The sequence below is a fragment of the Epargyreus clarus genome, unplaced genomic scaffold (assembly GCF_041222505.1).
Source record: "Epargyreus clarus isolate Ecla_fem2 unplaced genomic scaffold, WU_Ecla_fem_2.2 ptg000029l, whole genome shotgun sequence".
Classification (NCBI taxonomy): domain Eukaryota; kingdom Metazoa; phylum Arthropoda; class Insecta; order Lepidoptera; family Hesperiidae; genus Epargyreus; species Epargyreus clarus.
In genome coordinates, this window is record NW_027332235.1 from 11,889,511 (window position 1) to 11,904,517 (window position 15,007).

The window sequence follows — 15,007 nt, forward strand, 5'->3', positions numbered from 1 at the left end:
CGAAAAACGGACAAACAGACGCACTGAGTAGCTTTAATAATAGTGTTCCCTTCTATGTCTAATCCTAAATATAAAATAGTCAAACGGCCGCAGTAAATACAAGGCAAAGAAGCCATATTATGTTGGTTTAAATAAAAATAAGCTTAAGTTAAATAATCAGCTCCCGTCACGTCCACTTCCTGTGATATTCTTATCTAGCTGTTTAAAAGGAACTACAAAGAAATACTAAAAATAGAGGACAAAAAATCATTAAGTCATTAGCATTTACTTAGTAATAAGTTATTATTACTGGAAGTTTGTTTGTAGATCAATGGTCATAAATAAATACTGAATATTGTATTAAAATATTGTTCATGTATCTTTGTTTCGAATTTAACTGGTAATTTAGTCACTTTAGCATTTGTGACAAGTTATTAACACCAAATTAAGTACATTCCTAAAGTCCACTGTAAGCTTTAATAACTTTTTTAAAGCAATCGCATTTAGTCCAGAATAATAATGGAATTGTTACTTTTTTGTTTAGTTCTTGATCTTATTACATGTTTATTAGGTCTATTGGCTTCACATTAAAAAAATCAAAGTATCATAAGTTATACCATAATTTACCTGAAAGCCTAAAACCATATGTATGAAGATATGAAGTGCGCATGAAAAGCCTCGAAAAGAACCGTTATCAATTAGTAGACCATAAGACACAAGAAAAAAAATAAGATGCCATGAAAGTGCTGTTACGTCAGCATATTTCTTATATCGAAAGCATTACGAAATACCTAATCAAAGTTCCACTAAAATAGAATTCTAAATCTCTCTAAAATACGACACTGCTAAAATCAAAGGATCACACGGTAACCACTATCCATATAACGCCACTATATCAGATTACAAACCCCAACGTACCCGCATCCTGTTCCTTAAATAGAGTAGCGTTGTCTTCTGTCTTCGGGGATCAAAATAACAGTCTCAAGTAGGGATGTGAAAAGTAATCGATTGTTTAATATTCGATTATTTGAAGTTAGCGGGCGACAGCGCGCGGTGCACTACCGCTTTGATTTGACCAATTTCGTGACGATCTGTTCCGTTGTCAAATTTCAGAAACAATTGACAATTTTTTTTCGACGGCCACTTTTGTATGCAGTTTCGGAAAATCGATTATTTTTACAAGAATCGATTTTTATAAAAGATTAAATATTTTGAAGAAAGAAAAGTAGATTGATCGGTTTTATGGTTGGCCAATCTCAAGTAGGAATATGTATTCCTATCTGGGATTAATTATAGATGTCCATGGGCGGCAGTAGCCACTTACCATCAGGCGGACTGCATACTCGTCTGCTACTCTTGTATTATAAAAAAAAAATATTTTCCCTCGTTCTCACATCTCTAGTGCCTAGTCTCAAGATTCAACTAAATCGCGCCATAATCCTGTTAGGGATTTAAGAATAGAGTGGAAGACGCCACATAAAAATAATTCAGCGTTTATTGCGCGTAAAGAGAATATAACAATATTTACGCTGATGTAATAACTCTGAAAGGATCAACATAGATACCACGGTTCAAAATAAGATATAGTAGAGTGCTGTAAAGTTTTCTTATGTAAAGAGAAGCACTTCACGCGATGCGTACCTACTGGCCAGTGCGGCCCATAACCAATGATCATTCATTAATATACCCAAAGGAAAACAGGAGTCTAACTTAAGTTAAAATTCTGCAAAGCCTTATAGTCTTATTAAAAGCAGAACATGGCATCGGTAACGGTACGGTGATTTGGTAGAATTTGATGTGGGAACGACGCCAGCGTTCAAAAAAACAAATACCACCTGTGACACAAAAACGAATGAATTATTGTGTTATATGAAAAAATGTAGTGTCTACGAGTGTTAAGAAACGTGGCCGCTAGGAGGTAATAATCAATCTCAGATCTTTCTATTTTTTTAATTACTAAATAGGCAGAAGTTGTCAAATTACAATGTTCGGTGGTAAATCGCTGGATAGATTGATTCACGATCGTTAAGACTTTAAGACATTCTTAACATCATATAAGGTCCAATTTTCCAATATTAGTATTATCTTAAAGGTGGTAGAACCCTTTGAGGTTCGGCTCCGGCGGCACCACCGCCACACCTATTTCTACCTAATAACAGCAGTGTTCCGCTTTGAGGGGTGTGGAAACATACTTTTCCGAGGCGTTCCAGCTTAGTCCTCAGGGGTAGCGACGCATCTGTTGCCGACCTCAGGTAGGAATTTCTGGTCCTATCTGGGGTTGATTACAGATGTCCATGGGCGGCAGTAGGCACTTAACATCAGGTGGACTGCATGCTCGTCTGCTACTCCCATATTATAAAATAAAAATAAAAAAATCTTGCGTGTCAAGTCTACCACAATAGCTACAAAACCATTGACATTGGCGTAACAAGAGCTACTTAGCCGTGCGAGGTGCGTGTCGCCGTCCATAAAATCTGAGCGATGTTTAGAAAAGCGGTATGCGGTAGTCGGTACTATTTCTAGCAATTATGCTGTAAAACACACTATAATGATTTAGCGTAAACGTATCGTATATTAAACAATTAGACCCATTAGTGTAACAGCGCAAGTAAATAATAAATATTGATTCGGATAGATTTATTTGTTCTCTGCTGGAAAATTTAAGTTCAATGACAGAGATTGTGCAGTTTATCATATAGCCTTTAGTAATATATAATTTGACGGTTTATGTATGTGGTAAATATGATACAACTCTGCCGACTGCGGTGGTCATACCAAATCTTCAGAGTTTTGTACAAAAAGGAACCTTTATTATTACGCCACGTTTTAGGTTCATTTATATGTCCTATATAATTTATTTTTAAGCCGTTACAAGCAGCTGGTGGCTTCCAGAATGTGTTTTTTCTGCGTATGTAACAATTTAATACAAAGTACGTGCTTTTTCAACTCGTTTCTGCTTTATCGTAAAACCAGCATTACGTACAATTAAGCGTCAAGTAGGTGTGATGTGATTACGGAGCAAACTTCATAGATACAGACGGCAAAGACATTATTTAACGAACACCATTTTAACTCATAGATTAGTAAAGATTACTAACTCCTAACAAGAAAATGTACCCAGTTTGAAGAATTGAAATAGTTGCGTAAAAAAGTTTTGCCACGTCTCCGTGCTAAAATATGCCTAAAATATTTGAAATAATTATTTATTTATTATGTAAATAACGCAGTATTAGTTATTTATTCGTCAATTTTCTTTAAAAATGTTTTTATTTGTCAAGAATTCAAAAAAAGAACTTACTAATAAGCCATTTGTGGCTTCATTCAATTTTAAGGCGGCGAAGTATCTTGACTAATCTATGTTTTAACTACTAAAAATTCTTAGTTAGCCGAAAAAATAGAACATGCTTTTTAACGTAAGCAAAGTGACGCCCTTCCCTAGTTTAAGTTGCACAGGTGGCCTGAATCAACATAACTTCGTTTGTTTGTGTCTGAACGATTTTTAGACCCTCGAAGTCCCAAAGTTCCAAGTTATTCCAAAAATAAACCTCAACGCCGTGTTCATCAAATAAAATTAAGTCGGTCATTGAAATATTCGAGGCATTCCTTTTTCAAACGCCGGTCGGTATGAGTTTGAAAGTGGAATGAAAATGAGCATTCTGTAACGACTTGGTCATTATTGTCTATGGTCTATTAAAATAAACATTAAAACCAAATTAAGATTTCATATCGCTTGGATGTTGAACCCGTAATGTAAATCGTAAATCTTGCGTAAGTAAAAGTTTTGTACCTCTCTCCTTGTATTAATTTTATTGTATACCTTTGTCCGCATTTTGATGAGTGTATTTCATAAACAGTTATTGGTGTATTAAAATTAAAGAACGAATCGGATCCATCTAATGTTAAATGATCATTGTCAACTATGAACACCTGTTACCAACCCCAAATCGTTCAAGTTCTGAGGAGCCCAAAGTATCTATTATATATTTTGCTTTTAGTTTGTAAATTTCCGACATTATAAAGCAAGTATTTGCCGTTCGTCACTTGATAAGACCGCGAATAAATATGATGCCCGCCCTGTGTAAACTAATTACGGAGATAACTGCTTCAACGACATTCAAGGCGATATCAGATTCTGCGATACAAGCTTCGCATGCTCCGTTTTTAATCTTTTCAAAAATAAACCATTTATTAGTCAATGTCAGTCGAAACCTGACATATTTTCTCAGTTGGTCCATAGGCAGTGGGAGAACCGGCTTGACGGGGACCGCGAGTCAACAGGTATAGGGCACTGACCTATAGTCGCCGATGCATAGTATGAATGGCACTGCCGACGTCGCCCAGAATGGGTGCAAACGTTAATGAATTATCGATTTTAGAACGAGGAGATCGAATAAAACTGTTACAAGTGTTTAAATATTCGAATCGAGTCTTGTGATATTCGATTTTTAAAATGTATCATATTGACGTATTTTTTTTTCTTGTCAGTTTTTAACTTAACGACTACTAGCTAAAGTAACTAATAGTTACGTTTCACAGATAATTAATATATTATGCAGCTACTAACCTATGTTGAACATAAACATTCAAGTGTGACCAGTACGTGCATAATAAACAGTAGCTGTTGTGAGCAGCGCATCTGTGTAAGAAAGCAGATAACAATCACCGGGGCTTTGAGTGAAAGAAGCATTATTTCGGTAGCAATAATAATAAAAGATCAGCCCACGGTGAACAGTGAAGATAACTGTAGTTTGAAGTAACTAAGTAGGTAATTCAACCGAAATGCCACTCACCTTCCTCTCGCAACCGCACGCGAAACGCTTCGTTTCGAGCTAGTTGCGAGTCGCCCGTGTCCTTATGAACTTAACAAAGGTCTACTTTCACCGGTAGGCCAGCCCAAAGAATCAACTTTACCATATACGGCCCTCTCTCGCCGTGCGCGACTTATTACGCGCTTTTTGTCGAACGAAACAGTAACGTTCAACTGAAACGGTAAATAGCGAACGCAAAAACCATAGCACTTCACAACACTTTACGATTTTATCACTTGAACGCACCGCACTGTTATAAATTGTCGTAAAGTTTTTGTAAGCAAGGGCCGCAACCGGAGAAAAGTTGTGAAACTTTTCGGATGTCGGTTTACGTTCGAACGCGACAACACGTCACTACAGGGCGATGCCGCCTCGCGAATGGCGGATCGGATGGCGCCGGTGGTTCGAGTCGTTCGCCGGTCTCCGGTCGCGAGAACAAACGAAACGACACTCGAGACGAGAAGCGAAGCTGGCGCGACGAAAAGTTTGCAAGGACGTGCGCGGGAAAGAGATAGACATCACCCACCGTTCACCAATGCTCTGGCCAGTGGCCACCAACCGTTGGCCTAAACCCGCGTGCGAATACAAAACTTAATAAAACATCTGCCTGCTACTTAAAATATTTCTTTTATTTCGTCATCGCGTTCAACATTAACACTCATAAATACATAAAACTGGGTTAAAAGCAAAACAATAGAATATAAAAAATGTTGAGTACAAAATTGCAAATGTGAATATTAATTTACAAACCTTGTAACTGACAGAGTTAACATAAAATTGAAATGAAATTTCGCTTACAAAAATATTTATAAACGTTGTTGATCATTTTGTTAACTAATTACAAATCAATTCTACAATTTACAATATCAATTTCTATTTACATCATTTTACAATATTGCGTCCACAAGTCATGAAAATCTAGCGAAAAATTGATACAAAACTTTATAATGTAGCGATGTAAAAATTTTATTAAAAACAAAATGTGGATGCGATCAATTTTATTTCCATTTACTCGTATTTAAAATATATAACAGCTTCCTATGACAAATGTTACCGTACACCTATATCACAGAAAGCTTTACGTAAGTAGATGATAAGTTATAACTTACATTATTATTGTATTAGCTACAACCAGGGCCGAATTTGAGAGAGAGCAAGCAGGGCTACTGCCTTGGGGCCTCCACAATAGACAAAAAATATCCAAATTTCGACGTGTCAGCGACTTACTTTTTTTTCAAACAATATTTTATTCTCATTGTTGCTAGCGCTTAATACTTGCACTTAACTAATTGTTATATTTTTTGGTGAAATAATTTAATTTGTTAGCAATATTTTTTTCAGACTTGACGGAAACATATTATGTTCCTCTTATTCGATAAAATATTAGGGGCCTCCGTTCCTTCGCAGCCCTACAGACCTTCAAATCCAGCCCTGGCTACAGATATTATTGTGATATTTTTATTTTCGTAATTAGAGAACATCGCCCCTTACTGCCTACATTACATACACGCTCGTGTAAGAATCACTCATTAGGGTTCCAAAAAGGTATTGTTGTTACTAAGGCAATATTCATTACACAGCTGGTGGAAATGCTTACAGAATATTTATGTTACTATGGTCAATATCCCAACTAATCTAAAAAATACATAAAAAGAAATAATAATGTATAATAACAGATTTTTACACATTTTGTAATTTTACGAGTACATAACGCATGCACTACCAATTAAACCTTAACAATTAAAAAGCAAAACAATTTTTAGATTTTGTCTAATTGTTCTGAATGGGCTGGACCGATTTTAATTGGACTTTCACTGGCATTTAACTGACTTTATACGTAGTAGCTTATGTATTTAGAAAAAAATAATAAGGGTTCTGCAAATGAAAAATTAAAACCCAATAAAATCCATTAACTTTTTTAATGCGAGTAAAATCGCGTGATAAAGGTCGTACATAAAATGTATTCTAAAGAAATTACTCATAAAAAAGGGACTTTCTGTAACTCTTTACTAGAGATGCAACGGATAGTTGTTTGGCCGGATACCGGATACCGGATATTCGGCCTGATCACCGGCCGAATATCCGGTATCCGGCCGCCGAATATTCGGCCGGCCAAACGATACCTACATTTTAGTTTGGCGGCGGGCGCTTCGTGCAGGTTTCAACCTGTTACGTTCGCGCGGACCGAGGCAAGAAACGAGTTTTATTAGTTCAGTGTACGGAACTATTTCGTATGCAGTACACGTGCGCCCGCCTATTTTGCTGAATAGATAAGTTTTTTTTTGTGTTTAATGTGTATAGTAGTGTATACGTAATTGTGAACTCGTTCTTCATTCTGTGTTTATTTTATTTGTTTAAAATAATGGCAAATAAACGATCTCCGTTGTGGAACTATTTTGAAATAGAAAAAGACGATGCAAAGTACGTAGTGTGTTTAATTTGCAAATTAAAATTATCTCGTGGTGGCGAAGGGAAGAAGGCAGGGACTTCCTCTATGAAAAACCATTTGCAAAGCAAGCATCCCGAAAAATTCTTCGAAATTTACGGTGGTCCATCTTCAACTTCATGCGGCGGAAGCAGAACTTTTCCTTCTACGAGTTCATTTGCAAGTACGAGCGCTCCCGCTCAGCCGGCTTCACATAAACAATTAACTTTGGCAGAGACAGTAGAAAGAAAACAGTATTGGGGTATTAATGACTCAAAATCTCAGGAATATCATTATTTAATTGGTGAAATGATTGCGTTAGATAATGAACCACTATCAATGGTGGACAGAGTTGGTTTCAACAGGCTTATGCATAAAGCAGTTCCTCGGTACAAGATCCCCAGTCGTACATTTATGACTGAAAAAATAATACCCGACATTTATGACCGAATCAATAAAAAAATTATGGAAAATATTTCAAAAGTTGCCGTGGTGTCTGTTATGTCAGATATACGGACTTGCGACCACAATCATGAAAGCTTTTTAAGTTTTACAGCCCACTGGATATCTCCTGATTTTAAACTGGACCATGGCGTATTGGCAATCAAACCCTTTTCAGGGTCTCATACCGGGGAGAATATAGCGAAAGAACTGCACGTTATTGCCGCGCGCTGGAACATTCCTCTGAATAAAATACACATTGTTGTGCACGATAGTGGGGCTAATATGGTAAAAGGAGTTCGGGTGGCTGAATATGATTCTGCTCGCTGCTTTATTCACTCGCTCCAAAGAGTCATCACTGAATCACTTAAATGTCAGCCTGATTTAATGGAGATGTTAGCTGCTTCTAGGCGTATTGTAACCCATTTCAATCACTCAGGACTAGCGCAAGAAAAACTGAAGGCCATTCAAAAGGAGCTGAATTTACCGGAACATCAGTTGGTGCAAGATGTCAGTACACGTTGGAACTCCACCTACTATTTACAGGAGCGTTTATTAGAGCAGAAACGGGCTGTGTCTTTATATATTGCCGACCACGATAAACTTAGTAACTTGACTCCTCATCAGTGGAATTTAATGGAGCAATGTATCAGCCTTCTTAAACCTTTCGAGGAAATAACGAAAATTACCAGCTCAGGTTTGTCATGTATTTCCGAAGTCATACCACACGTGGCTACTTTAATGAGGTACCTTCAAAAAGAAGAAACTGCGCGGAAAGTACCGAATTTGTTGCATGTATTGATGTCTCTGAAAACTGAAATAGAGCAACGTTTTCAACATCTTGATGAAGATCCAAAATATTTCCTGGCTACTTTATTGGATCCCAGATTCAAAACCAGTTTTTTTGGGATAATACAAACAGAAAAAGCTAGACAAAAGCTGCTTCTGGAGGGCCTAAAAATGAGTTGTAGCGAAGAGGATTCAAATAGTAGTGAAAGTGAATCGCCTCCAATGAAAAGAAGGGCAGGCAATGGCGCAACTGTTGTTCATGAAACATTTTGGGATTGCTTTAACGAAGTCGCTCAAGATAATAGTCAAACCGAAGATACGACAAATAGTGCTATAGCCAACGAGCTTGACTTTTACTTAAAAATGGTCCGAGTTGATCGACAGAGTGACCCTTATGAACGGTGGGCAGCAAACGCCAATCAATTCCCAATATTGATAAAATTTGCCCAAATATATCTGTCCTCACCATGTAGCAGTGTTTATAGCGAAATACTTTTTTCAGAGGCAGGACTTGTTTATGAAAATAGGAGGAATCGTCTGTTACCCAAATATGCAGAGAATCTCGTTTTTATTCACCACAATTTGCCGTTAGTTAATTATGAATATTAAACTCTCTTTTTATTTATTTGGTAACACTTATTTTATTTGATTAAGAATTAACATACGATACGCTACGATTGGTTGAATGGATACTAATGCTGATCGTAGGATTCCTTAACAGTCTTAACTATTTTAAATGAGGCTTTTTGATAAGTTTAAATTTTACGTTAAAGGTAATAAACAAATATTGATAATTTGTTATTGTTTTCTTGTATACTAACCATTTTTCAAAGTTAAATACCAAACAGAATCACTATTCGGTATCCGGCCGGATAGTGTGTAACTATCCGGTATTCGGCCGGATAGTAAAATAATGGCCGGATAGGCCGGATACCGGATAGCAACCGGATATCCGTTGCATCTCTACTCTTTACCACTTTTCACAAATTTTAAAATGTGTAATAACTATTCTTAATTTGAAATATCAAAATATTTTCTCTACCTAATTCTTATACCTGATAACATCCCTCAAACCGGCACACACTAAGACTCTAGTTTACACACAAGCAAAAAAGTGTAGGGTTGTGCACAAAAGAGATTCAAATAAATTATCTTAAAAAGATAATAAGTCACAACATGAAAAAGTTTTTTTTTTTGTAAAAGTAAAAAAGTTACAAATATTATTTAATGGTTTTTTCCCTTCCTTGATATTTTAAATTAATATTTTCAACTAGAACTTTTTTCAGCCTCAACAGTATACAAATTATTGCTAATCTTTCAAATTGCTTTTCGAGTGGAATAAGTATGCATTAAACTTATCATAACCCACCTGTCTTCTTTCTGGGTTTTGGTCTTCTCTCACAATAAAAAAGTTTCAGAATCCTATATACTAAATGCGGTGCATGATGCTAGAGGCGCGAATAGCCTCGCAGCTTGCATAGTAATAAACTAATCTACAAAATTAAGCAAAGCCAGCACGGTTAAGGTTGGATGGGTGACCACTAGTGACAATTTCAAGTGCGCATTCTTGCATACTTCAATTAATATTTCATGAATGTTAATTATATCCAATATACCCTTATAGTCAAAAACATAATTAAGTTTGTAAAAACACCATTCCTTATAACATAAGTGTGATTTTTAAAATTATATATTCCTATCATCTCTTACATTTATATACAAATGCAAATTTTCATTTGAATGAAAGTCCATGTTATAAGGTCTTTCATAACTACCTCATAAGTAGACTAAAATAGTACATTACAATACGAGGACGAAAAATTTTTTTCTGACAAGTGTGAGTTTGCAGGCCGAGCCGCAGGCGAGGACTGCAATCACACGAGTCAGAAAAACATTTTTCGTCCGCGTGTTGTATAAAATTTTATATTACGGGGTCGGAAATGGGGGTTTTGCGCACGCGAAGCGTGCGTAAAACGTCCATTTACGCACGCCGTGATATAAAATAAGTTTTTTTAACTTTGTATTGTTTTTTTTACTAAGATTTAGTGATTCGAGCCCAGGGAGTCGTGATCGACACTTTGAAAAACTCGGACATAAAGCAAGACTTATTGAAGACAACTCGAGTTATTTAGGTATTTCATATGATGTATCTTATGAAAAAAAGATTAAAACATCATCTTTAGAGACCAGTTTAAAAAATTCTTAGTCTTTAAAAACCGATTTCATTTATCACTGTATTTATAGACCCAATAAAACTGCTAGTCCACTCTAAATATAGAATTGAATGATATCACCATAGTTAATTGTATCACTACACCTGTTCACAACAACTTCATAACGGACTAGCAGTTTGGCGCAGACCATACCTGTGCTTAAGAATAATAATTACTAACTATATCATTGTTTCAACAAATCCACCGGAACATTTAGCTCCGGTGTCATTAGTAATGGGTTATATTTAAACGGTTTGGGTTTAGTCACCTCCTCCTCAACTAGTCTTACATGAGGCTCCGGTGTTCCCCAAAATAGGTTCTTAATACTTAAAACTACAAAATTTACAAAACTTATTATAACATAGATACCACCTATAATAGAAAATAGTCGTAACATGAACTGTAAGAGATTCTCTCTCTCTTGATAAACATGGATTTTTAAAGCAGCCATGTCATACTTGAAGAATATTCCCGGGACGCCATGGGAGCCCCTCGCGTGACTTATTGGCCTCTCTAGCTCTTTGACAGAATATTGAAATGTTTTTATTGTCTCGAATGTCGTGTCTACATCAGTCGGAACCACTTCAACGAAGTATTGGTACAGCATGCTTTCTTCCTGTGTTATCTTCTCATCACCTTCCAGAGGATATATTATCCCGTTAGCCGGACTTCCAAAACTCAGTCTATTTATCCTGTGACTGAAGTTTTGAGGTGTGTTGTCAAATAGCATATTCAAATGTATATGGCCCCTCGGCAAATGCAAGCTTTTTCCTGCTGTTATGTGGAAGTTTCCGGCAACTTTGTTCAGTGTAAGTACTCCATGCAGTCTACAGGCATCCGGTTGCCGATTGGGTTTACTTTTCCGAGGCGGTATCGTCGCTCTGACGGACCCGTGGCCTTTCTTCCAAAGTAACTGCCAGATAGAATGGTACTCTTCCCTTAAATAAGAATTCAAGTACTTAACGGCTTCGAAGGAGTCCCTCTGCTCCTGTGTCAGTTCAAACCAAGTGTCCTCTTCTTGTAATTCACCAAAACCAAACACACTTTGAGACGTAGAATCCAGTATATCCGCCCCAATATTTGAACACGGCATTGCTACTGTTATGTCTATGTTTATTCGTAATTTTTCGTCCATATCCGTGTCAGGCATGAATTTGAAAACTAAGTTACTATCTAGGAAATAACTGACTTCACTATAGACTAGCCACATTACAATAAATAACGTGATAACAGAAAACGTTCCTCCTACCGGTGTACTGTCCACGTATTCTTCGGGAACTTTTGAAAAAGCGTCAAATTCCTTCACTTTGTCCAACACCTTCTTTTTACCCCTATACCTTATCATTGTAATACACTGTGATTGGTTACTAAACCGATTGAAAAGAAAATAAATCTACTAAAAAATATTGCTGGCATTCATAGAATTGTTGACGTGTTTTTGGCTTTTTTAAAAGCTTCATCTGACATTGACGTTCTGTATTTACGGAGTCTATTTTGTGAACAAAGTTATTTTAACAGTAATTACAATTACTTAAATCATTGCACCTCGTACTCTATTACATAGTATGCAAGCGAAGCTTGATTAAAAAAATATAATAATTAGATTTGGGTACTTGACAGTTATAACAATAAAATATGAAATATATTGGATATGATAGCTTATAAGTAAACATAAATTATGCAGTATTTCGTTTATTTTTTAATACGTTCTAAGTATTTTAATTTTTAAAAAGAAATTTTCGATTTTTTATCTGTGGATTTTAAATCCCAAAACGGCGACAGTGCTGCCTCAAATGTCATGTGACGTCACTACATCGAAACCAAACGAGACAAATAATAATTAAACCGTTTGCTGTTAGAGTTGGTTGAATTTATGTTGTGAACCGAAATGAAGCCATACTATATTAAAGCTGATAGCGTGAACCTGCTTAAAGAAGATCCATATATGCAGTGCAATAAATCAAAATGGATACAAAAACTTCTGTGAGATAACCTATGGAAATATCAAATAAACAACGTAAGTAAAACATTCTTTATATTTACATTTAATCATATCTGTAGCGCGGGAACACTTTTCGGTTTTATTATTTTAAAAAAAGAAGGTTCGATTTGCCCGACGGATCCCCAAACATCGTACGATGTCCTTGCCGGCGCCTGACCAATCAGGAGCGATCGTACGATGTGCAAGGATACCGCGCATGCGCCTGAGCTTATGCCTTGCGCCGTGTTTTTGAGAATAAAGCGGAGTTGCTTTGGAGCCGCGCGAGTGAATGCGTCTGCGCGCCAGCGTCTTCCGTCGAGGCCCCTTTTGTTAAATCTAAGTTTTTGTTAAACAATCCAAGTTTTTTATAATAAATAAAAGTTTTGTTATAAATTGGCGCCCAACGTGGGGCCGAACGTATTCTTTAGTTTCGGATAGTGGAAAATGCCGACGACGAGACAGCGTGCTGTGGAGAAGGAGGACGTCGTTCCAGTGGAGGACTCTAGCTCCACTGGGGAAGAGCCTGTTACCGGCGCGACGGCGCCGACGCAGTATGGACCTTCTGAACAATTTCTGTCCACCTTACTGGAAAACATCGCGAAGACGCAAGCGGAGGCAAATAAGGCGCTTATCAACGCGCTGCTCGCGGCGCCTCGTGGAGTCGTGAACTCCGAGGCGTCGTCTCCTGAAGTAGCGGCTGGCCCGACGAGTCCGACGACGGCTGCGATGACGTCGTCGTTCATAGACCACGGGGCAGTACCGGCCGCAGGCGGCAACTTCACCGCGTGTACGGCGCGGTTTGACGGCGCATCAAACGACCCAGAAGTACTGGAGGCGTTTCTGGACTCCGTGGGAGTGTATAAAGAGTGCGCCAATGTTTCCGACGTGCACGCGCTGCGAGGCCTGCCTATGCTCCTCTCCGGGGACGCCGCCGTGTGGTGGCGCGGCGTACGAGACTACGTGACTACGTGGGCGGACGCGAAGATGCGTTTGCGGGCCATGTATGGTGCTCCTCGACCAGCGTACAAAGTGTTGCGTGAGGTGTTTGCCCGCGAGCAAAGAGAAGTGCAAAGTGACAAATTTATTAATGGCATTAGGTCCCTTATTGCGCAATTGCCATATCGTTTAGCGGACGAGTTACAAGTAGACATTGTGTACGGACTCCTAGACCGGCGTATTCGCAAACGTGTTCCCCGCGAGTGTGTGATAGATTTAAATCATTTGATTGAGAGGGCACGGGTAGCGGAAGACGCGGCACGAGAAGTAAAATCCAGTCAGGCAAGTGCAAAGCGAACCTCGGGTAAGTCCAATGAAAGTTTTCCCGCGCTTACTGATTCGACTGAGTTACCGCGTAATACAAGGAGACCGCGTTGCAGCGCTTGTAGAAAATTCGGGCATTCAGTAGATGAGTGTGTTAATCAGTCACGAGTAGGTGGACCGAATAAAGTAATTAAGTGTTATGGTTGTGGGAAAGTAGGCGTGATTAGGTCGAAATGCGACGTGTGTAATAATTATAACGCTAAGCCCACAGATTTCCACGTTGCTGTTGTCGAAGCGACGAGAACGAAAATGTTAGGTTCGGACACCGCGCGTAAATGTGACCGTAAATGTACGTCCGACGCCGGACACGAGTCCGACGTCGTTGGTAGGTCTGATCATGTACAGAAGTTAGACGTCAAAAGTAGGTATAATTTCGAGTGTACGTCCGACGCCAGACACGGGTCTGACGTCGATGATAGGGTTGACAGCGTACAGGACTCTGACGTCGACGGAAGGTCAGAGGTCAAGTGCACGTACGACGTCAGATGCGAGTCTGACGTCGAACACTACTTTGATGTCGATTTTAGTACCGTTACAAGTAAGAGTGCTATTCAACCGTTATTGAATATTAGCGTTATGGGTCGTCGAGGTGTGGCAGTTATGGATACTGGTGCTACACATTGCATAGCCAGTCCGTCCCTGTATAAAATATTATTAGACTCTAACATAAAATTTAGGAATGTCGAATATAGGATACGTTTAGCAGATGGCTCTCGAGTAGAACGGGAGTTATTGGAAGCCAGCGTTACAGTGACCGTAGAAGGTCGCGAGATACAGACGGATTTTTTGGTACTGCCTGGCGATAATACTAGGACACTCCTTGGTATCGAGTTTCTGTCCCGTGCGGGTATAGTGATGGACGTTGCGCAGGGTAAGTGGACATTCGCGGACGAACCCGATCGTCACTATTATTTTAGGCAAGAGCACTCGCGGAACGCCCCCGCGAAAGAATTGATGTTCGCCAGTTCCGCAGATCTCTCCTTGCGCGCCGATGAGGGAATCAAACTTACTCACCAGCAGAGACGTACTTTAGATGATTTTATACAGCGAA

General features: G+C 38.4%; 3 protein-coding genes across 6 annotated transcripts in view; 1 reads left to right on the forward strand and 2 right to left on the reverse strand.

Annotated features, from left to right (window-relative positions):
• LOC140754297 (uncharacterized) overlaps window positions 1–5,182 on the reverse strand; it is a 185,103-nt gene extending 179,921 nt beyond the window's left edge. For 3 of the 4 annotated variants that reach the window (XM_073089276.1, XM_073089278.1, XM_073089277.1), the window contains exon 1: window positions 4,770–5,181. The gene's annotated coding sequence lies outside the window, so the exon portion shown is untranslated. Of the gene's footprint in view, window positions 1–4,769 lie in introns of all 4 variants that reach the window. The other variant, XM_073089279.1, reaches the window with a different exon arrangement.
• Window positions 5,183–6,796: 1,614 nt separating this feature from the next.
• LOC140754298 (zinc finger BED domain-containing protein 4-like) lies at window positions 6,797–9,075 on the forward strand. The gene has a single exon (XM_073089284.1). The coding sequence runs from the start codon at window positions 7,150–7,152 to the stop codon at window positions 9,049–9,051; it is 1,902 nt and encodes a 633-aa protein (XP_072945385.1). The 5' UTR covers window positions 6,797–7,149; the 3' UTR covers window positions 9,052–9,075.
• Window positions 9,076–9,413: 338 nt separating this feature from the next.
• On the reverse strand, window positions 9,414–12,118 carry LOC140754299 (endoplasmic reticulum-Golgi intermediate compartment protein 2). The gene has a single exon (XM_073089285.1). The coding sequence runs from the start codon at window positions 11,998–12,000 to the stop codon at window positions 10,840–10,842; it is 1,161 nt and encodes a 386-aa protein (XP_072945386.1). The 5' UTR covers window positions 12,001–12,118; the 3' UTR covers window positions 9,414–10,839.
• Window positions 12,119–15,007: the final 2,889 nt, after the last annotated feature.